We start from the raw sequence: 22,720 nt of genomic DNA, 5'->3' as shown, positions 1-22,720 counted from the left end.
CAGGGTACTCTATCTTTATGATTTCATCCAACAAGCCATAAAAATCATCTTTCGCACTACCACCATTAGATGACCGAACACACACACCACTATTCATTGTGGTTTTTCTCATTCCGTACTCTCGAGTGTGAAAATTGTACCCGTTTATGAAATATGCTGGCCAAGTTCGTACCATTCTTTTTGGACCCCATGATAAATGATACAACAATCCTTGATCTTCAACTTGATCATGTGTACTGTGAACCCGAAGTCACACACGCAAAGTCAATCATATTTTTTTAATTAATGATTTATAAAATATTAATAACTTACTTTTTGTCCATAGACAACTTACATGTATTTTGAACCATGCTGCAAATTGTTCATCGCACAAACGGTCGAACTCATTTGGTGGTAGTCCATACATTGAAGTTCGAAAAATCCTATCAACAAATACCATATATATATTAGCGAATGTTTGATACACAATAAATATATTTGCAAAAGTACACTTACTCGAAGTATGGCTCCACTTCCGGACAGTTCAGCAAAATATATGTATGAGCTGCCCGACATTCTTCGTTTGTTAAGTAACGAGACTTACATGCGCCGCTTGATCGACCAAGATAATTGAAAATAGAGAATGATTTGCAATTGGGATCAATAGGCCCCTCATCATTTCTTCCCGCTCTCCGCCTCTTACACCGCACGTGCGGCTCAAAATAGTATGATGCAAATATTGTCACTTCTTCCATAATATATGCATTACAAATTGAAGCTTCAACACATGCCTTGTTCTTCGCTTTTCTTTTCAAATGATATAAGAACCTAGTTCCAATAAGGAAAAGTTCATCAAAACATAATAAGTGATAGAGTAATTTCAAATTTATTAAAAAATATATTTTACCTCTCAAATGGATACATCCAAATAAATTGGACGGGACTCGCAACTTTGGCCTCAAAAGGCAAGTGAACTAAGAGATGCTCCATTGAATCAAAGAACGATTGAGGGAATATCCTTTCTAAGTTGCAAAGAATGATTGGAATATCTCCCTCCAGCTTCTCCATGTGTGACACTTTTAATACCGTTGAGCAAATATCATGAAGAAAATTACTTAACTCTGTGATGGCACCCCATACAAAGTTTGGTAGAAGTTCCTTGAAAGCTATTGGAATTAGTCTTTCCATAAATATGTTGCAATCATGGCTCTTCAGACCTGTCAATTTGCATTCATTGAAATCAACACATCTCCCGATGTTCGAAGCGTATCCATCAGGAAATCGTACAGATTTCAACCATTGACAAACAACCCTTCTCTGCTCCCCGTCCAATGTGTAAATTGCTTTTGGTTTTGGTCCCCTACTGCTTGCATCCACATCTAGTGCTGGCCGATCACAAATAACTCTCATATCTTTTCTTGCATTCAAGTTGTCTTTTGTCTTTCTAGTACATCCATCACAGTATTCATGACATTATCGAAAACATTCTTTTCTATATGCATGACGTCAAGATTATGACGAATAAGATGGGTCTTCCAATATGGTAAATCCCAAAATATACTGCTCTTAGTCCACTTATGTGCGCTTCCGTACGCAATAGTTGTGCCATAAGGGTTTTCAACAACTGTCGGAAAATCATGCACTCGCTCCCAAATTTGATCACCAGTTAACCTCAATGGTGGGGGTGTTCTTTCAATCCTATTCTTGATGAACTCTTTCTTATTCTTTCGGAATGTATGATTTGTCGGCAAAAATTGTCTCTGACAATCAAAATAGCTGGCCTTCTTACCGTGCTTTAATCCGAATGACTTTGATCTCTCCATACATATCGGACATCCTAAGATCCCAACCGTACTCCATCCAGATAACATCCCATAAGCTAGAAAGTCATTTATCGTCCAAAGAAGTGCAGCCTTCATTACGAATGTTTGATCGAGAGAAACATCATACGTAAGAACACCTTCATCCCACAGCCGTCGTAACTCCGCAATCAATGGTTGCATATAAACATCTATCAATTTTTTCGGATTTTGCGGGCCGGGCACAATCAACGTCAAAAACATATAAGGTGTCTTCATGCACATACCAGGTGGCAGATTGTACGGAGTTAGGATAACCGGCCAACATGAATAACTTTTTCCCGATTTTCCAAATGGAGTAAATCCATCAGCACAGAGACCTAACCTAATGTTTCGAGACTCCATCGCAAACTCAGGATATGTTCTATCAAAATGTTTTCATGCTTCTGCATCCGAAGGATGACACATCAAACCCTCCTCGGTTTCATGATTTGCATGTCAATTCATGTGTTCAGAAGTGGCTTTAGACCCATAAAGCCTTTGCAATCTGGGGATTAAGGGCAGATAAAACAATTGCTTACATGGTCTACGCTTCTGATAACGACCCCGCCTCCTACTAATCTTGTACCTCGGTTGGCCACAGAATTTGCAAGATTCGGCATTTTCATCATCCCCCAATATAACATACAACCCGTACTACATACATCAATCCTTACCACTGGAAGACCTAAGTCATCCATTAGCTTCTTCATATCGTAAAAATCACCTGGCATGATATTATCGCGAGGCATTGCTTCCCGCATTACGTCAACAAAAGAGTTGAAGCAATTCTCGGACACATTATGCTCCGCCTTGATGTTTAATAGTCTTGCTGTCACTAATAACCTAGTGTGGTTGTCACAACCTGCCCATAAAGGTTCATCTGCCGCTTTCAACACTTCACAAAACTGATTAGATGTAAAAGTTTCATTGTGCACATTCTCATCAAAACCCGTTACTTCCGCCTCTTCCATTTGTGATGCATAGCTATTACCCACTTGTTCAAATGTAGGAGCAAAACTAGTACTCCCATAGTTCGATTCCCAAACAAAATTCTGACCAGCTGCATCAATCACCATTCTCCGATATGGGTTCAATTGATTATAATAGCTACATTTCTCTCTAATTGAAAATTGGTCACTTGTTCCATATCCTTCATCAAATATAAATTGTTCACCATGGCAAGTCCAATTATAATAGTTCGGAGTAAACCCAAATCTACAAAGATATTCTCTAACTTTGTCACACGCATGAAATTTATTATTACTGCACCTTTTACATGGACACCTTAACTTATTTCCATCAATCAACTCAAATTTACCACTAGCAAACCCAAAAACTGTTCCAACCCAAGATTTAAACTCATCGGTCAATCCTTGACGTCCAGGTAAGTTCTTATTATACATCCAAGCCCTCTCTCTTTGCATGGTGTCTGTATAATAATTAAAAAATCTCTTAAAATATTTAAATACCATATCTACTATTTAATATTCTTAATTAAAATCGTGAAATTGTAAAAATTAAAATACACTCAGCCACGAAACAATTACTTACAAATTGAGAAAAATGAAAAAAAAAATACCATTTAAAGAAGCGACTGAAATATTTATAATATAAGCGATCAATTTGATGAGATTGCAAGGTCCACTTGGATTGCGAGACCTTCAAATGGACACGTATCTTAAAAATTAAATTACTTCAGATTCATGAAGATTATGACAATTGATAGAAGAAAATGATGAAATAAATAACAATTTATTCTACGATTACCATAAGACGCGAATTTAGCGACTACACCCTAAAGCCATTGTTAATTTTGTGACGAATATTATTTGTTGCTAATTAGCAACGAAACAAGCGATTCATAGCCAATTAGCGATAAAAAAATGTCTTCGTCACTATATAGCGACGACATTCAACTTTCATCCCAAATTTTACGACGAAACTCAGCTTTCGTCGTAAAACAAACCGAGCCTATTTTGCGACGACAAACCGTGCTCGTCGTGAAATTTGCGACGTATTTTATTTTCGTCGCAACGTTTTACAACGACATACATTTTTCCTCGCAAATTTTGCGACGAAAGTCTATTTCGTCGCAAATTTTGCGACGAAAATCTATTTCGTCGCAAAACAACAAAGCATAGTTTGTAACGAAATTCAGTTTTCATCGCAAAATTTGCGACGAACCTGCCCTTTTCGTCGCAAATTCGCGGACAAATTTTCACCTAGCACCTACAAAAGAAGAAATTCATGCAAGTCCGCGACCCTATATGAACGTTTTTTCCGAAAAATGTCACAAATATTATCGCTAATCTTGCATTACTACACATACACGTTAACTTATGAGCTCAACTTTACTTCGCAATTTAAAAAAAAAAAGTTGCAATGTCAACAAGGCTTACCCAAGTATCTGCTTCAATATTTTGTAGGAGAAAGTGCTCAATTTGATGAAAATCACAACATTCGCTTGGATTGTGAGATCTTCCAATAGACACGTATCTAAAAAAAAGACAAATAAAAATTACTCAACTTTCATGAAGCTTGTACCATTTGATAGAAGAAAATGATGAAATAAAGAATAGTTTATTCCATGATTACCATAAGACACATATAAATGGACAAGCGAGAAGATAGAAGGCAAAATGAAGAGATGAGACAGGGGTCGAACAACAAGAGTGCAGACTGGAAAGAGAGAGACAATAGTGCGGTGAGAGAGAAGGTCGGGGAATTTTAAAGAGGGAAACTTTAATCAGCCACGAATTTAGCCACGAAATATTGCAATTTGCGACGCAAAAGTGTCGGTGGGGTTTAGAAATGATTTTTAGCGACGAAAACTGAATTTTGTCGCAAAACAATCGAGCCCAATTGCGACGAAATTTTGTTTTCGTCGCAACTTTTGCGACGAAATTTATTTTTCGTCGCAAAATTTCCCACAAATTAATATTCGTCACAAATTTATTGCGACGAAATTTATTTTTCATCGCAAAAATTCCCACGAATTAATATTCGTCACAAATTTTGCGACGAAATTTAGTTTTCGTCGCAAATTTTCCCACGAATTAATATTCATTGCAAATTTATTGCGACGAAATTCGGTTTTCGTCGCAAATTTTCCCACGAATGCATATTCGTCTCAAATTTTGCGACGAAATTTAGTTTTCGTCGCAAAATTTCCCACGAATTAATATTCGTCGCAAATTTTGCGACGAAATTTAGTTTTCGTCGCAAATTTTCCCACGACTTCGTATTCGTCGCAAATTTTGCGACGAAATTAGTTTTCGTCGCTAAATCCGTGACGAAATTGTTTTTTTGTCGCAAAATTTGTGACGAAAAAAAAAAGTCGTCACAAATGAGCAATGAAATGTTCTTGTTGCTATTTTCGTTGCAAATTTGCAATAAAAACTCAATTCGTCGCAAAATCCGTCGCAAATTTGCGACAAATTTTTTTCCGTCGCTAATTTTCGTTGCTAAATCAGTTTTATTTTGTAGTGAGAGATTAAACAACGTTTCTCTAGAGTTAAGACTCATTCGATTATAAAATACTACGATAATCAGAAATTCAACGTATACGAGATAATTACGTTTTGATTTTTTTGAGTTATGAATATCTTCGTGTATCTTGAGAACAATATCAATGTAATTTTTTGATTTGGCAGGAGAATAATATCTACTATTTTAAAATCTAAAATTTATTATTTGAATATTATTAATTAGATAGTTTCCTCTTATAATTTTGTTTTGCAATTTTAGCTAACAATTTAAAAAAAGAAAGAAAAATTGCAGTCGAAAGGTGAAACGATCCGGTTTCACCAAAATCAATTTGTGGCTACAAATTGACCGTCCCACCGTCAGAATTGGTGGGACGGTCATGGTATGGTAGCCTTCTTCCTCATCGCGCTCGTGTTGACATTACCGTAAGCCAAGTCGGACAAGATACGAGCCACGTCTTCACGACCTTGTTAACCAGAATTAAACGACAAATGAGTGAAATGTTTAGGACTTCTGCCTACATCGTTGGGCCGCGACCCGGGATTGGGATTGGGCCTTCTTATTCGGGCCGTGGTCTTTCGGCCCAAGATGCAAATCACGTTGCCCTCGGCCCATCAGCATCCTCGTGTATCCCAACTCTCTTCCTAAACGAAAAAGCTTTTGTCATTTCCTTCTTTTGCCCTTATTGGAAGCTTCATTGACATTTCCTCAGACCCCACACGGTCCACTCCGAGCTTGGCCCGCCGCGAAATTTCGCCGATGAAGGAAAGCGAACTCGAAATTCGGTGAAGCTTTTGACACGTGGCATTCTTACAAATTCCTTGAAAGTCGGTGCTCGAGATCGGCGCTCTTTTAGCCACGAAATAATACGCGTCTGATCGTCCATCGAAAGCTTTTGAAGTGTTTGCGAGGTGAGACGGCATTTCGAGCATGAGGCAAGTTAAAATGCGCTAAATTTATGACGGTCTTAGGACGGCGAATCGATCTCTCGTTCGTATTAAATATAAGCAATTCTTAATTTTGTTTCCTTGTCCGTATTTATAATATTATTTAAGTTATAGTTGTATATTTGTTTATTTATCCACGTTTTTAATTCTCGTGTTTCAAAATTAAAAAGGCTCGAAATACTTGCCCCGCAAAATTTGAATTAAGCAAAAACTATGAAGTAAATGTTGTGAAAAATTAGCCGGTCGATATTTGAAGGTAATACGCGACGCCTACGTTTTCAACTTCGTCCCAACGCATGCTTCGATTGCACCCAATTGACACTTGAAAATTAAGCAAAATCACATTATCAAAATGACAAGAAATTGCATGTAAAATACACGGTACGTTGAAAGAAATAATCGAGAATATTTGGTGAAGAAAAAATTTCAACTCCTCTCGAAAATAGGTCCCCCCCTTTTGCTTTATTATAGCAATTTGGACCGTCATCGCCGTCTTCTTATGACATTGTGCTACGTCTTTTAGGTGTTGTCATGGATTTCTCGCACTCATAAATTAAAGAAAGGGATAAGACTACTATCGCGGAAGTGGAATATAATTCTTAAAACTTATAAAAAAATACAGTAAAATCCTAAATTGTATTAAATTGGTGTAATTAAGTCATTCCATTTACTCCGTTCAACTTATCTAAAGAAAAATGTTGACTCGATTTTCTCTTTTTTTAAATATTTTCTTTTTCCTATGTAGCAATGGTGTGGCTAAATCGATGCGGGGAAGGGCCGATGATGGTGACGGTCACTAGCCCTCGCTCGATGGTTGACAACCCCCACGGCCCTCCTCCAAATTGGGCGACGGTCGCCGGCCCTTGGCTAGATGTTGTACTTGGATCTTCTCAATGGCGATGCGAAGTAAGTGTTGGTTATGTCATTAGCGCCAGTGCACACTATGTACAAGCTCTTGGACGCGATGGCCGATGCTCTCTCCTCCCCGACCTCCGAACGTACGGTTTCCATGCACTCGGAGTAGAAACCCAATTGATCCGACAAGGATAGTACCATCTGTCGACAAATTAAACACAGACAAGATCGAGCTTTAATAGCCCGTGATACTATTTGGGGATTAAGGACCAAATTCTTGTGTTAGATTTAAAGCATTGCTCATATTCAATTCTCTAGACAATCAAATGTACGTAATAACGATATTTGGTGAATCATCCGAACTTTGACTTGCGTCTTATCCGATTCATTACTTCAATCGTGTATTGAGAGAGAGAGAGAGAGAGAGAGAGAGAGAGAGAGAGAGAGAGAATTATAGCTAATTCGGCAGAGAGAGGATCATATCCGTTGGCTCCGGAGGGAAAGCTCACATTGGTGAGGATGTCTTGGAGCTCCAAATTTGGATTCAGATAAGTTGGCAAGAGCTTCTTAACTCCCAATTTCTCAGCTATCAATAAAAAAAAAAAGTTTTAAAAAGGGATCTTCAAATTGAATTATCAACTAAAATTCATCGAAGGGTAATTGAAATTATAGCTCATGTGCTCAACTATCGAAAAAACAAAGATAGAACTAAAGTGTATCAAAGTCTAGTTGAATGAAATGTCCAATTGTTGAAACATAGCACGAGCAAGATCAATCAAAGTACCCATTTTACAGCTCACTTTCAAAATATCCATATATCACGGAAAAATGATTGGAAAAGTCATACACCTTTTATTATTATTATTAATTCAGTTCTAAACCTTTTATATTTATATCAATTCAGTCCATTTGGCCAACTTTCACCGGCTATAGAGAATCGAGGGTGCTTTTGATTTCCTTGTTTAATTCATGTGGTACGAAGAGAATGAATGAATTTTTTTTTTCTAGGGGGTGCATTCAATTTCATGTGATAAATGATCTTTATCACCAAAAGCAGGGCCAGGAATGCCATGCACGAAGACACCTCGGGACACGTAGAGAAAGGGGAAATTACCAAAAAAATCCTAAATCTATTGCAATTGTGTTAATTCAACCATAAATATTTTTTTGGCCGATTCAATCCTAAATCTTTTGTAATTGTGTCATTTAAGTCCATCCGGCGAATTTTGACTGGCCGGCACGTGAACTCGGTCGGCCGATAACCTAATATTTTATTTTTTTTTGAATTTTTATAATTTTTCTTTTCTTTCTTTCTTTCTTTTTCATTTTCCTTTTTTTTTTCCTCTTCCCCCACCCCACCCTACCTCCAGCTGGTGGCCGATCGACGACCGACCGGAGACACGGCAGGAGAGACCGAGCTTGGCTTGACCCCGGTGGGGGTCGGCCTTGCAAGCCCCGATCTGGACCGACGAGGTCGAGTGTTGCCTGGCCATGGCGTGGTTCGACCTCGCCCGGTGACTGCAACGAGGTGAGCCATCCAAATCAATCCCGATGTCGACAGGAGAGACCGAGCCAGAGACACGGCAGGAGAGACCGAGCCTGGCTCGGCCACGGTGGGGGTCGACCTTGCAAGCCCGGATCTGGACCGGCGAGGTCAAGCGTTGCCCGGCCATGATGGGGTTCGACCTCGCCCCGTGACTGCAACAAGGCGAGCCATCCATATCAATCCCGATGTCCTAAGCACGAGCACAAGCACAAGGATCAGCTTCTCATCCCCTTCGAAGATCTCCTTCGTCTCCGCACTCCACTGAATATCCCAAGAATATTTGCTTGTATTTGCAGGTCATGTTCTCCTCAGTCAATTGCTTTTAATTCCCAAAAGTCAGTGACTTTTTCTTCCAAGTAGTTTCCTGTAAGACCTTGCTGGACACCAATCCAATCGTGAGTCTAAGCACCGTTGCCTCACCCAGCGACGGCAAGGTCAACCTCAGCAGGGGCCGAGCGAGGCTCGACCTCTCCTGACGAGTCTATAGCTGGTTGCTGACCGGGGACCGGCTGGAGGTAGGGAGGGGTGGGGGAAGAGAAAAAAAAGGACAATGAAAAAGAAAGAAAAAAGAAAAAAGAAAAGAAAATTTATAAAAAATTATAAAAATTCAAAAAATATATTAACATATCAGGTCACCAGTCGATCGGTGTCCATGTTAGCACCGGCCAGCCAAAATTCGCCCGATGGACTTAAATGACACAATTGCAAAATATTTAGGACTGAATCAAAAAAAAAAAAAATATTTATTACTGAATTGGCAAAATTGCAATAGAGTTACGACTTTTTCGGTAAATTTCTCGGTAGAGGAAAGGGCAAGTGAATCGACAATTGACTCGTGAATTCTATGCAAAGTTGAGAACGAGCGAGGCGATTCGATCCCACGACCCAGATCGGGTCGGCAAATACATATGAACCAATCGTTCTTGCGGTGGGATCGGTTAACGGCTAGTCTCGACTCATCCAGTCTCCACATTCCCAACACTATCCCCAATAAAAAGAGAGAGAGAGAGATGTGTGTACCCAACATGTCCGAAGGGACTCGACCGTTGCTGAACCGCCCCATCGGCACGCTCGGGTTGAGATCCTGACCATAGGGCGGGAAGTTGCTCTTGGCCACGGTTGCCAGCCTGTTGTTGTTTCCTGGGTCCACGATCGAGTCTCCGAAAGCATAGACCGCCGGCACCATAGCTTTGTGAGGAGGTGGCGACGCTATATAGGAGGCGGCCCCATGGTGCGGGGAGACGAGTGCCACCGCCCAAACGGCAGCGAGCAAGACCTTGGGATCCAAGGGCGGTCGCGGAGGACGGAGTCCGCTAGGGATCGAGCTCATTGGAGGAGGAGGAGGAAGGGACGGAACTTTGAACTCGAGGGAGAAGAGAAGAGGTTTTACGTTGTTTTTTGTGTTGTCGGGGAATGAGGAGAGGAGAGAATTTAAAGACGGAGGTGGCAGTGGCAGTGGCAGTGGCAGTGGGTCTTTTTTTTTTTTTTAGTGGCAGTGGGTCTTGATGTTTGGGTAAATGTGGGAGTTGGGGGCGGGTGTGCCGGCTTTTTCATGCACTTAAAACCAATATGTACGGTTATGTCTCGGGGCTTTTCAAAATGACGAATTTGCGACCAATTAAATTCGGTTTTCGATTTTTCTTTTTCCTTTTTCGTGGTGAGGCCTCACGGCCTTCCCTTCGTCTGCGAGGGGGGTCAAGACTCCTCGCTCGAGGCCGATCAAGGCTTCGCGGCCCTCTCCGACGTCGCAGGCCCTCAACCACCAAAAAACGAAAGAAAAAATAAAAGAAAAGAATGAAAAAAGGAAAAAAAGGAAGAGAAAGAGAAAGAGATTTTGAATTGAACCAAAAAGAACGAATGATTATATTTTCAATTAACCCAATCGAAAATTGAATTGAATCAAAATGCGCAAATTTTTGGTTCGGTCAAATTCGGCTAGTGGTTCAAGTTCAGTTTTTCGGTTTAATTCTGATATCCCTGGCGAAAAAATCCCGTTATCTTTCGTGGATGAAAAGTTGTGCCGGTCTATTCACAAGAGCTATGGTTTTACAACTTAAAGAAGTCACACCTTTTGGAGTGATTACACAGATGTAAGAGCCAGCCATGACTCTTTGCGATCGACCGATCCCTTCCCCGTACGTAACGAAAAGACATTATCTCCTCATTTTCCATAAGTCGCCTATCTTGTCCTCTTTTAACAGAAGCATCCACGATAAATTTGTTCATGGAAAAATCTATTACGAAGGATCGCTAGTGAGTGATTTGGCAAAGTAAAAGTGACCAAATCAAAAGATTAGTATTGCTGGCTTAAAGTGCGTTTTGAATGCTAATCACAAGATTAATTATAACTGGATGGACGTGTCTAAAAAGAGAAATCCATCGACACAAACTTCAACGGGCGGTGTCCGATTACACCACCTACGACAAAAGCCCATCAATCTCAAATGACCGGGGTCTTCTGTTAGGAATATAGTCGAATGCCTACCAGCAGCAGGTCCCATCTAACAGAGAAGTTTACAAGTGCTTAACCAATCACATTTTTCTTTGGCCTAACACCCAAAAAATACTCCAACTTTAGCATTTGTGATAATTAATTATATTCAAAACTTTTTTTTTATCTCATAAAAAATCATTAACTTTTACTTTTGTCTCAATTCTACCGGTCTAATCCAAAAAAAAAAAAAACATCAACTTTACCATCTGTCACAATTATAATCAAAACTTTTTTTTTTGTCTTATAAAAAATCATCAACTTTTATTTTTATCCCAATTCTACCACCGTCGGTCTTGAGTCCGTAATCACCGTTAGTTAATCCTACGTGGCTCGATTTTTCTCGCAGGGTGACTTACCCGGTGGCACGTGTGTGGTGGCTAGCACGTGTTGCCCTCGGGGTTTACCCTCCGGCTGCCGGCCGTGCGGGGGTTCCCTGGGTCATCAAAAAAAAAAATCGAAATTAAGAAATAATAAGTTTCGGGGACGACGAGGTTTTAGATCATTAGTTCAAATATCTCCATGTTTAACCTTTTTTGAGTGGCTGAGTGCCGAAGAGAATACGAAACGTGCCGTCTTGAGTGACTCTATATCTCCGAGCAATATGTAGGGAAAACAAATTACATAAGAGTTTTTTCATGTCGGCTTTACCAAGGAACAATTCATTAACAACGTGGAAATGTCACATAGGATCAGCTAATAGTGATTAGTTAACAATGCTAGAATTGGAACAAAAGTAACAGTTTGAGGTTTTTTATGAGACAAAAATAGAGTTTTGGATATAATTAGGATATATGCTAAATTGAGGATTGTTTTGGTACTATGCCTATAGAATTGAGACAAAAGCAAAATTTTGGGATAGAATTAAGATAAATGTAAAAGTTGGAGGGTTTTTTTATGAGACAAAAAAAAAATTAGGTAGAATTGTCACAAATGCTAAAGTTAGAGTTTTTTTTTTTTGGGGGTATTAGGCCCTTTTTTTTCTCCGGGATGGTGTTATTACTACATTTCTTTTGCATATAAATAGATCCAGTGACGATCCACATGAATTTTAGTTAAAATCACTGATCTAACCTTTGTCAAAGTGAACAGGAAGGTAAGGAAAAAAAAAAACCAAGACGCGGGTTTTTCTAAGAACAACCGTTACAGCCCTGATCTAATGTAACATGTCAAACTCGCGTAACATTCTCACATTGCATTAGCCATCAGTGACTGTACCTATGTAAAAGCAAATGCCGCCCCCGCATGGCCAATGCGAAAGCCAGAGAAACGCAAGCACAAATCTCCTAAAGACCTACCATCCTTCCGGGATTTAAGCCCTTCTAGAACACGTGAATCTATCCCCGTTTGGGCCAAGCAACGCTTATCTGATCCTCTCCGGCCAATTGAGTAGACGTCAATCTCTCATCTTGGGGTTAGTGCGGGCGGGGAGGTGGAGCGGAGGGACACGCAATCCGCTTGTCGGAAGATCATTCGTGCTTTCCCCACGACCCGGACCATCAAGCCCGCATCATTTCAAGATTTCTCATCATGAGCACCTTGAAATTAACCCGACCCAATTAAGGATTAACAATAACGCCTGCGTGCCCAATCCGATAATCGAAAGTCATCATTAAGCATTTGATCAGAAACAAACTTCACTCACTCATGATAAATAAAAAACAATACCTTTCGTGAAGATCCTTTTTTTTTAAGTAAACATTTAACGACTACCGTAAATTGATTAGTCCGTTGCGGAGATACCGAAAAGTTGAAATACAAATTTGCCGGAAGCAGTTTTCTTTCAATCAAACACACGGACTACAAAGATCGCGGCGTGTCGGTACATATCAAGTCATTGATTTTTCAGATCATCCATTGATTTAGGACCGAAAAGCGATTCTATCTATTTATATTTTTCTTATTTACTATCGCACGCGTTGAATATCTCTGGACTTATGCATATGTAGTTTTACTGTCGTTATTTTGTGATCACCACGAGGAAGTGATCTTTATCCGTGTTAAAAACAAACGTTAACTTTCGAACTTGGTGTCCAAGTCCAACCCTTCGAATGATCAAGGTAGGCACATTCCCCATCTAAACGTTAACAATTTGTACTTGATCACACTCAGTAAATCAAACGCGCGAAAATTCGAAGAAGTGAGTCGCCAAAAGTGTTTCCACTCATATGAATACACTCTAAATTATTCGGATTTTCTTGATGGAATTGCATGTCATTATCGATTGGTTGACGACGAGAAAAAATACACGGAATATCACTCTCTTTCATCAAAACCTAGAAAAAAGCTCACGACTCATATCCTTATTTCTTTTCTTTTTTCCCAACATATATTGATTTATTTCATATTGTTGAAATAATTTTTATTTTTTTTTATAATAGCAGAGATCTCAAGTCGTAGAATATCCGCATACCCCAATTGTAAGGGGGGTCACGGGGCGTAGAACCTGAACCGGTCAATTCACAGCTCTCGGACAAGAAAGGAACCGTCGTCGGACGGTGAAGTGTGAAACGGCCCATGCCTCGAAGAGATAAGAGAGACCATGGTCGGTTCCACCGGCAGTGCGGACCCCACTTGGCCCATCCGATGTAACGAGAAACGCGGGTCGGGCCCCATTTGATTCGGACGCACCAATGGTCGCTGCTCCACATCCTGCCTCCCCTCCATCCCTCGTTACTATGACATGAGCATCCACCACTCGTCCACGTGTCGAGCCTCCACGCGTCCGGGCCGTGGATGGTACACGTGTCTCGTCGCAGCAGTTGGCGAGCTGGCTTATTTATACGGGACGAAGCTCGGCGTTTCAGTACTCAGAACTCGGAAGTTGGCGACCTTTTTTCTTCTGCTCTCATAAAAAACAGCGATCGAGAAGAGCTGCGTGCCGTTTGATTACAGGCTTTACGAGAGGAAACGACGGTCGTTTAGGAGCGATGGAGATTTTGGATTACGTCGCCGATGTCTTCTACGTGCCTCGCAGCGACAGGAGGAAGCTCAAGAAGCGCAAGCAGCTCCAGGTACTCTTAACGCTTCGATCTGTTTCAGCCTCGCCCTCTTTTCGGCAACTAGTTAATCTGAGATGGGCTCTTTTGTTTCTCTCTTTCGTTCCAGACGGTGGAGATAAAGGTGAAGATGGACTGCGAGGGGTGCGAGAGGAGGGTGCGGAAGTCGGTGGAAAGCATGAAGGGGGTGACTTCGGCGGAGGTCGACCCCAAGCACAGCAAGCTGACGGTGATCGGGTACGTCGACCTGGGGAAGGTGCTCTGGCGGGTCCGGCACCGGACCGGCAAGGTCTGCGACTTCTGGCCCTACGTGCCTTACGACTTGGTGGACCACCCCTACGCCCCGGGGGCCTACGACAAGAAGGCCCCGCGGGGGTTCGTTCGGAACGTGCTGCAGGACCCGCAGGCCTCGACCCTCGCCCGCGCCAGCTCCGCCGAGGTCAAGTACACCACCGCCTTCAGCGACGACAACTGCGTAGTCATGTAGATATTAGGATAGGAGCTTCAGTGAGTGTGTATATTGATGGTGGTAGGGTTTTGTGCGTGATTTATTTGGAAACTTGGGAAGAGTCTGGGGTCTGAAGTTTGTGGGGTCAAAGTTTGGTTTAGTTGAAGAAGAAGTAAAATTTGTAATGATCGTTCTAGGTTTGGTAAGGAGAAGTTCTCTGTTGACTTCGCAAATCATTGTCTGGCGATTTCCATCTTCTGGAAAAGTACGGGGTCTCGTCTCGCAGGGTTTGGCCCATGAAGGGGATGAATCTTTTGGTTGTTTTCTTGCTTGCTGGGACGTGATCAGAAACAAGGCGTGATGTCTGTTTTGTGATGTGATTCCAAGGTTCAAGAAGTTCGTAAGAGCCGAAGAACCCGTCGTGTTCGTGGCTCTTTCGCGAGCATAATATTTTATGATGCTGAGTCGAACGACCTGACTCGCCGTGCTGAGCCCCACATCGGCTAACCTCGAGTCCGGGGCTTCGGCTTTGGGCCGGCTTCCGTCCTCGGCGATGATGGAGTGATCAGGCGGCCATCATTGGCCGGCTCGAGATCGGCGTTTCAGCTAGGTCACCTCTCGTTTTTGTTTTTCGTACGAATTTTTCACCTTGGATGATCGTGTCCGCGGTTGGGCAGAAATTGTTGGCGTGAGCTGTCAATTAGCTAATTGGTGTATTTTAGGAATAGATTAGCACCATATTGAAGGAATCGTTTTGTTATTTGTGAATATCTTGTTACCATATTTGTAGGAGGAAGTTTAGGTTAAGTTTGTATATGTATCGCTGTTAAGTAATTGCAATGAATGAGAAGAAGTATTCCTTCCCTTAGAAAATTCTTTTCTTCATGGTATCAGAGCCCTAGGGTTTGATCCTTGGGGTACTGTACGTCAATTATCGACTACGGTGGTCCCGGTGTCGTCGGTGTCATCGTCTCACGCGATCGACTTCGTCCCGTTGTTGTACGCCATGGAAGGAAAGGAAATAGCAACAACACAATCCAGTGAAGGATCGACAACCACAACGATCCTTGAAAGTCTTACGGTTGCGATGAAGCAACTTGCAGCACAACAAAGTCCACCATCATCGACAAAAAATTCTGCCCCTACGATCGCCATTAAGTTCAACGGCATGAATTATGGCTTGTGGTCCCAAGTTGTCGAGATGTACGTCTCCGGCAAAGACAAATTGGGATACTTGATCGGTGACATTCCACAACCTGCCCAGACTGACCCCGCTTTCCCGGAAGTGGAAAACTCAAGATGCCATTGTGAAAGGTTGGCTCATAAACTCAATGGAACCCGCGTTGATCGGAAATTTTATAAGATTCCCAACGGCAAAAGCAGTATGGGAGTCGGTGGCAACAACCTATTTTGATGGGATTGATACGTCCCAAGTATATGATTTGAAGCGGCAAGTGTCGCGATTGAAGCAGAATGGAGGACCAATTGAAACCTTTTATAACAATCTTCGGGCTCTCTGGAGAGAGATTGATTTTCGCAGACCAAACCCCATGACTTGTGCTAATGATATTGCGAGATATAACTCTACAGTTCAAGAAGATCGAGTATATCTCTTCCTTGATGGACTGGATGATCGACTCGACAAGGTTAGAGCTGATGTACTACAAATGCAACCATTCCCCACTGTAGAGCAAGCATATGCTCGAGTGAGACAGGAGGATGTTCGACAAATGGTGATGCTCTCATCCGGAGAACATGGAATCCCGGGTGGGGCTATGATCTCTCGACGTGAGGGGGTAGACTCTCGATTCCGTTTGACAACAAGAGGAACACCGAATCGAGATACTTGACAAAAAGGGGGTGCACAACAATCGATTGCTATCTCTGGAGGGTGTTCTCACTGTGGGAATTCACGACACACGAAGGATACTTGTTTTAAACTCCACGGGTATCCCGAGTGGTGGGAAGAATTACAGAAAAAGAAGAAGGCGGGAAAAGAGGCGGGAAAAGGAAGTGCTCAAGCGACTTTAGTCTCCGGAGGTACCGGTTTTTCGTTAGTACCGGATCAAAAACCAATTGAAGACGCCGAAGGTAATTTAGGTTGTGCTCTTTCTGTTTCTCACTTGGATAAGAATGCTGGATGGATTATTGACTCCGGGGCGACCGATCACATGACCTTTGACTCTCAAGATCTTGCAACAACAACTTCTCCAATGCGGGATTGGATTACAAATGCAAATGGTCACGGTTCCGATGTAACTGGAGCAGGAGATGTTGCACTCTCTAAATCTGTGTCTCTTTCAAATACATTGCTAGTGCCTTCTTTATCAAATAAGTTATTGTCCGTAGGACAACTTACCAAAGATCTACAATGTTGTGTTATGATGTATCCTGATTTGTGTCTTTTCCAAGACATTCGCACGAAGGAGATTATTGGACGTGGTACTAAGAGGGATGGATTATATTTCTTAGATGATTTCGGGTCGAAGTCAGGTCATGTTTTACATACTCGGGGTAATCTTGACAGAGAAAGACGCTTGGTTTTGTTATGGCACCGTCGACTTGGGCATCCTTCTTTTGGGAATTTGAAGATTTTATTTCCTGAATTATTTCGTCATTTTTCAGAGTCATTATTCACATGTGAAACTTGTATTCAGGCAAAAAGTCACCGTGTTAGTTTTCCTCCTAGTATCAATAAAAGAACAAAACCATTTGATTTGATTCATTCTGATGTGTGGGGGCCGTCTCCAATCTCTACAGGTTCTGGTTTTAGATGGTTTGTTACATTTGTGGACGATTGCACTAGGATGACTTGGCTATGTCTAATGAAACACAAGGATGAGGTTACTGCTATAGTTGAAAAATTCCATGTAATAATTAAAACACGGTTTGATGGAAAGATTCAAGTACTTCGAACGGATAATTGGCGGGGGGGGGATATGTGAACAACAAGCTTGATGCGTATTTTTATCGGCATGGCATCATTCATGAAACCTCTTATGCTCAAACACCACAACAGAATGGAGTAGCCGAGCGAAAGAATCGACATATTCTTGAGACCGCAAGAGCTCTTCTCATAGGGAGTCATGTTCCGAAGAGGTTTTGGGATTCTGCTGTAGTAACTTCCGTGTATCTAATGAACCGAATGCCCTCGCGGGTGTTAAATTTCCGAACTCCATTGCAAAGCCTTGCCGACCATGTAGAGCTTCCTGGTGTTTTGACTCTACCTCCGAAAGTTTTTGGATGTGTGGCTCTTATTCACTTGCATAAAAATCAACGGACCAAACTGGATCCATGTGCAGAAAGGTGCGTGTTTATTGGATACGGATCAAACCATAAAGGATACCGATGTTACAACCCCAGCACTAAGAAGATCCACGTCACACTTGATGTTACTTTTATTGAATCCGAGCTCTTTTATCCAGCATCACAATTGGGTATTAGTACTGAGGGAGAAGAGCTGGATAAAAATTGGTGGGATATTTCCAATATACCTTTGCCTGCGATAAACATCCCAAAATCAATACCTCAGCCTACAATGGAGAGCAGTATACTAGCACGACCAACGGTGGAAGTACCGCACCTTGCAATTGATGAACAGACGAAATCAAGCAATGGTGGGGTTCAAGCAGAATTTCAAGAGGTTTCAGAACAAGTTGATTCGGGAAAAGACCATAATGCTGCTATTGAACAAACTTCTATCCATCCATCTCCCTCTTTAGTATCCGACCAAGCTCCTGCGAATGATCCCGAGGTACCCATTTCTTCTCCACTCTGTGATAATTTAAATCGTTGCAACACATATGTCCATCCCGATAGGCACAACAAGGGGAGGGCACCCGACGTATACTCTCCCGAAGTCAAAAATCGAAGATCCAAGTATCCTATAGCCAACTATGTGTCAACAAGAAGATTATTAGAAACATACAAAGCTTTTATTGCCAATGTCTCACGTGAGCCTGTTCCCAAGAGAGTGGAGGATGCTATGAAGGATCCTAAATAGATAGCAGCCATGAAGGAGGAGATGAAAGCTTTAGAAAAGAATGGAACTTGGAGACTAGTAACTCTTCCAACAGGGAAAAAGGCGGTGGGTTGCAAGTGGGTTTTCACGATAAAGTATAAGTCGGATGGGTCCGTTGAGAGATATAAGGCATGACTCGTGGCAAAGGGGTATACACAGACATATGGAGTTGATTATAAAGAAACATTCTCTCCAGTAGCAAAATTAAACACCGTGAGAGTTCCGTTGTCTTTAGCAACTAATTTAAACTGGCCCTTACATCAGCTTGAGGTAAAAAACACATTTTTTCATGGAAATTTGGAAGAAGAAATTTACATGACAGTCCCACCTGGATATAGGTGTGATGGCAACCCAAATGTTGTGTGCAGATTGGAACGGTCACTCTATGGACTGAAACAATCCCCCCGTGCATGGTTTGGAAGATTTTGTTTCACTATGAAGAAGTATGGATATGAGCAGAGTAATGCCGATCATACCTTATTTTTAAGATGGCAAAATGAGAAGGTAACTCTGCTCATTATATATGTTGACGATATCATCATTACAGGCAATGATCATGTGGAGAGTACGAGACTCATGTCTAGACCGAATAGTGACTTTGAAATGAAGAATCTTGGAGAGTTAAAATATTTCCTAGGGATTGAAGTAGCAAGATCGGAAGAAGGAATTTTCTTGTCTCAACGGAAGTACGTGCTAGATCTTTTCTCCGAAGTTGGAATGCTGGAGTGCAAACCAGCTGATACTCCGATAATACAGAATCATAAGCTTCATGGCGGTCCGGATCAAACTCATGCGGATCGAGATCGATACCAACGTCTTGTAAGAAGACTAATCTATTTATCTCATACCGGGCCCGACATTGCATACGCTGTCGGTGTGGTAAGTCAATTCATGCACGCTCCCAAAAAGGATCACATGGATGCGATTGTTCGAATCTTGCGATATTTGAAGGCAGCCCCGGGAAAAAATTTGTTTTTCGGAAAACATGGTCACCTGGACGTAGAAGGGTATAGTGATGCGGATTGGGCAAGAAATGTTACTGATAGGCGGTCAACTTCCGGTTATCTTACTTTGGTGGGAGGAAATCTTGTTACATGGAGAAGCAAGAAGCAAAAAGTCATGTCCCTTTCAAGCGCAGAGGCCGAGTTCGGAGGAGTTACAAAAGGGATATGTGAACTGCTTTGGTTAAAAAGGTTGATGACCGAACTAGGTTACCCTCCAAGAACAGGGAATGAGACTTTTTGTGACAATAAGGCAGCTATAAGTATCTCTGAAAATCCTGTGCAACATGACCGAACTAAACATGTGGAGATTGATCGTAATTTCATCAAAGAGAAGCTGGAAGAAGGGGTCATTCAAATCCCGGTCATCAGATCAAGTGATCAACTGGCGGACATGCTAACTAAAGCAGTATCCGGGAGGGACTTCAAAAGCTCACTTGTCAAGTTGGGTATCAAAGACATTTTTTCACCCACTTGAGGGGGAGTGTTGGCATGAGCTGTCAATTAGCTAATTGGTGTATTTTAGGAATAGATTAGCACCACATTGAAGGAATCGTTTTGTTATTTGTGAATATCTTGTTACCATATTTGTAGGAGGAAGTTTAGGTTAAGTTTGTATATGTATCGCTGTTAAGTAATTGCAATGAAAGAGAAGAAGTATTCCTTCCCTTAGAAAATTCTTTTCTTCAGAAATATGGGCATGTGAGATGCAAGTGCTTCACCGTCAATGACTTTTATCATCCGTATTTGGCAACCTGGCCGATCGAGGCACGTTTGCAGAATGCGATTGATCGTTTGAGACAAATTTGAACATTTGAAAAAAAATTAGCATTGTATGTCTATAGTATAGATACATACTAAAATTCAACGGCAATGAATACCTCTTACTCTCTTGCGATTGAAGAAGCAAAGATTAAAGAATCTTTTTCCCGAGTTATAACTTATTCGATTACAAAATCCTACGATAATCAGAAGTTCAAAGTATACGAGATAATCACATTCCGATTTTTTTAGTTATGAATATCTTCGTATCTTGAGAACAATATCCATGCAATTTTTCGATTTGGCCGGAGAATAATATCTACAATTTTAAAATCTGAAATTTATTATTTGACTATTATTAATTAGATATTTTCCTCTTATAATTTTGTTTTTCAATTTTAGCTAACAATTTTAAAAAAAGAAAGAAAAATTGCAGTCAAAAGGTGAAACGATCCGGTTTCACCAAAATCAATTTGTGCCTACAAATTGACCGCCCCACCGTTCAGAATTGGTGGGACGGTCATGGTATGGTAGCCTTCTTCCTCATCGCGCTCGTGTTGACATTACCGTTAGCCAAGTCGGACAAGATACTAGCCACGTCTTCACGACCTTGTTAACCGAAATTAAATGACAAATGAGTGAAATGTTTAGGACTTCTTCCTACATTGTTGGGCCACGACCCGGGATTGGGATTGGGCCTTCTTCTTCGGGCCGTCGTCTTTCGGCCCAAGATGCAAATCACGTTGCCCTGGGCCCATCAGCATCCTCGTGTATCCCAACTCTCTTCCTAAACGAAAAAGCTTTTGTCATTTCCTTCTTTTGACCTTATTGGAAGCTTCATTGACATTTCCTCAGACCCCACACGGTCCACTCCCAGCTTGGCCCGCCGCGAAATTTCGCCGATGAAGGAAAGCGAACCCGAAATTCGGTAAGCTTTTGACACGTGGCATTCTTACAAATTCCCCGAAAGTCGGTGCTCGAGATCGGCGCTCTTTTAGCCACGAAATAATACTTGTCTGATCGTCCATCGAAAGCTTTTGAAGTGTTTGCGCGGTGAGACGGCATTTCGAGCATGAGGCAAGTTAAAATGCGCTAAATTTATGACGGTCTTAGGACGGCGAATCGATCTCTCGTTCGTATTAAGTATAAGCAATTCTTAATTTTGTTTCCTTGTCCGTATTTATAATATTATTTAAGTTATAGTTGTATATTTGTTTATGTATCCGTGTTTTTAATTCTTGTGTTTCAAAATTAAAAAGGCTCAAAATACTTGCGCCGCAAAATTTGAATTAAGCAAAAATAATGAAGCAAATGTTGTGAAAAATTAGCCGGTCGATATTTGAAGGTAATACGCGATGCTTACGTTTTCAACTTCGTCCCAACGCATGCTTCGATTGCACCCAATTGACACTTGAAAATTAAGCAAAATCGCACTATCAAAATGGCAATAAATTGCATGTAAAATACACAGTACGTTGAAAGAAATAATCGAGAATATTTGGTGAAGAAAAAATTTCAACTCCTCTCGAAAATAGGTCGCCCCGTTTGCTTTATTTATAGCAATATGGACTGTCATCGCTGTCTTCTTATGACATCGTGTTGCGTCTTTTAGGTGTTGTCATAGATTTCTCACACCCATAAATTAAAGAAAGGGATAAGACCAATTGAAAGTCCCGACATTTTATCGCAGAAGTACAATTTGAGTCTTAAAACTTACAAAAAAATGCAATAAAATCCTCAATCATGTTAAATTGGTGCAATTGAGTCATTCCATTCACTTCGCTCACCTTATCTAGAGAAAAATGTTGACACAATTTTCTCTTTTTTTAAATATTTTCTTTTTCCTATGTAGCAATGGTGTGGCCAAATCGATGCGAGGAAGGGCCGGTGATGGTGACGGTCACTAGCCCTCGCCCGGTGGTTGACAACCCTCATAGCCCTCCTCCAAATTTGGTGACGGTCACCGGCCCTTGGCTAGATCCGAACAAGGGCATGCAAGCTCTTGCTTATAGTTGATAAGGGTTGCCAACCATTTCCCACCATTGCCGATCTTTCTAGGCGATGGTGGAGCAACGGCAGTGAGGCAGACATGGTTGTCCGCTTTCTCGTATTTAAAAAAAAATATAAATACAAACTTAATTCAAAGTAAAAAAGCAAATTTAAACCAAAACGGCATTGTTTTAGCATTTTTTCCAGCTATGTTGGGGAGAGAAAATGTAAAAAATTATTTTTCGTTAGCTAAGTTAGACGAAACTAAGGAAGGATTCGATTGCACGAATTTGATAAGTTTTATATTTCGATTGCATTTTTTTTTAAAAGTGCATTAAAAGTACTAAAACTTGTC

General features: G+C 41.2%; 2 protein-coding genes across 2 annotated transcripts; one reads left to right on the top strand and one right to left on the bottom strand.

Moving 5' to 3' along the window:
- Window positions 1-7,120: 7,120 nt before the first annotated feature.
- LOC115736454 (GDSL esterase/lipase EXL3-like) lies at window positions 7,121-9,984 on the bottom strand. Its single transcript, XM_048272659.1, has 3 exons — window positions 9,675-9,984; window positions 7,565-7,694; window positions 7,121-7,310 (listed from the first exon to the last, which is right to left on the bottom strand). Exons 1-3 carry the CDS (start codon window positions 9,982-9,984, stop codon window positions 7,121-7,123), a joined length of 630 nt encoding a protein of 209 aa, XP_048128616.1.
- A 4,062-nt stretch (window positions 9,985-14,046) lies between these two features.
- Window positions 14,047-14,761, top strand: LOC115736266 (heavy metal-associated isoprenylated plant protein 26). The gene is made up of 2 exons (XM_030667868.2): window positions 14,047-14,159; window positions 14,254-14,761. The coding sequence occupies exons 1-2, from the start codon at window positions 14,076-14,078 to the stop codon at window positions 14,629-14,631; spliced, it is 462 nt and encodes a 153-aa protein (XP_030523728.1). The 5' UTR covers window positions 14,047-14,075; the 3' UTR covers window positions 14,632-14,761.
- The last annotated feature ends 7,959 nt before the right edge of the window (window positions 14,762-22,720 follow it).

Source organism: Rhodamnia argentea, chromosome 11 (assembly GCF_020921035.1).
Source record: "Rhodamnia argentea isolate NSW1041297 chromosome 11, ASM2092103v1, whole genome shotgun sequence".
In the NCBI taxonomy this organism is placed as follows: domain Eukaryota; kingdom Viridiplantae; phylum Streptophyta; class Magnoliopsida; order Myrtales; family Myrtaceae; genus Rhodamnia; species Rhodamnia argentea.
Note: the sequence above shows the minus strand (reverse complement) of the source record. Positions and strands in the feature narration are given on the sequence as shown.

Excerpts from the sequence above, each read along its gene's own strand:
- LOC115736454 (XM_048272659.1), bottom strand. The coding sequence starts at position 9,984 with ATGAGCTCGATCCCTAGCGGACTCCGTCCTCCGCGACCGCCCTTGGAT. Across the intron at positions 7,695-9,674 it reads AGTCCCTTCGGACATGTTGG|CTGAGAAATTGGGAGTTAAG; the intron begins GTACACACATCT and ends TTTTATTGATAG. Across the intron at positions 7,311-7,564 it reads CCTCTCTCTGCCGAATTAGC|GATGGTACTATCCTTGTCGG; the intron begins TATAATTCTCTC and ends AATTTGTCGACA.
- LOC115736266 (XM_030667868.2), top strand. The coding sequence starts at position 14,076 with ATGGAGATTTTGGATTACGTCGCCGATGTCTTCTACGTGCCTCGCAGC. Across the intron at positions 14,160-14,253 it reads AGAAGCGCAAGCAGCTCCAG|ACGGTGGAGATAAAGGTGAA; the intron begins GTACTCTTAACG and ends CTTTCGTTCCAG.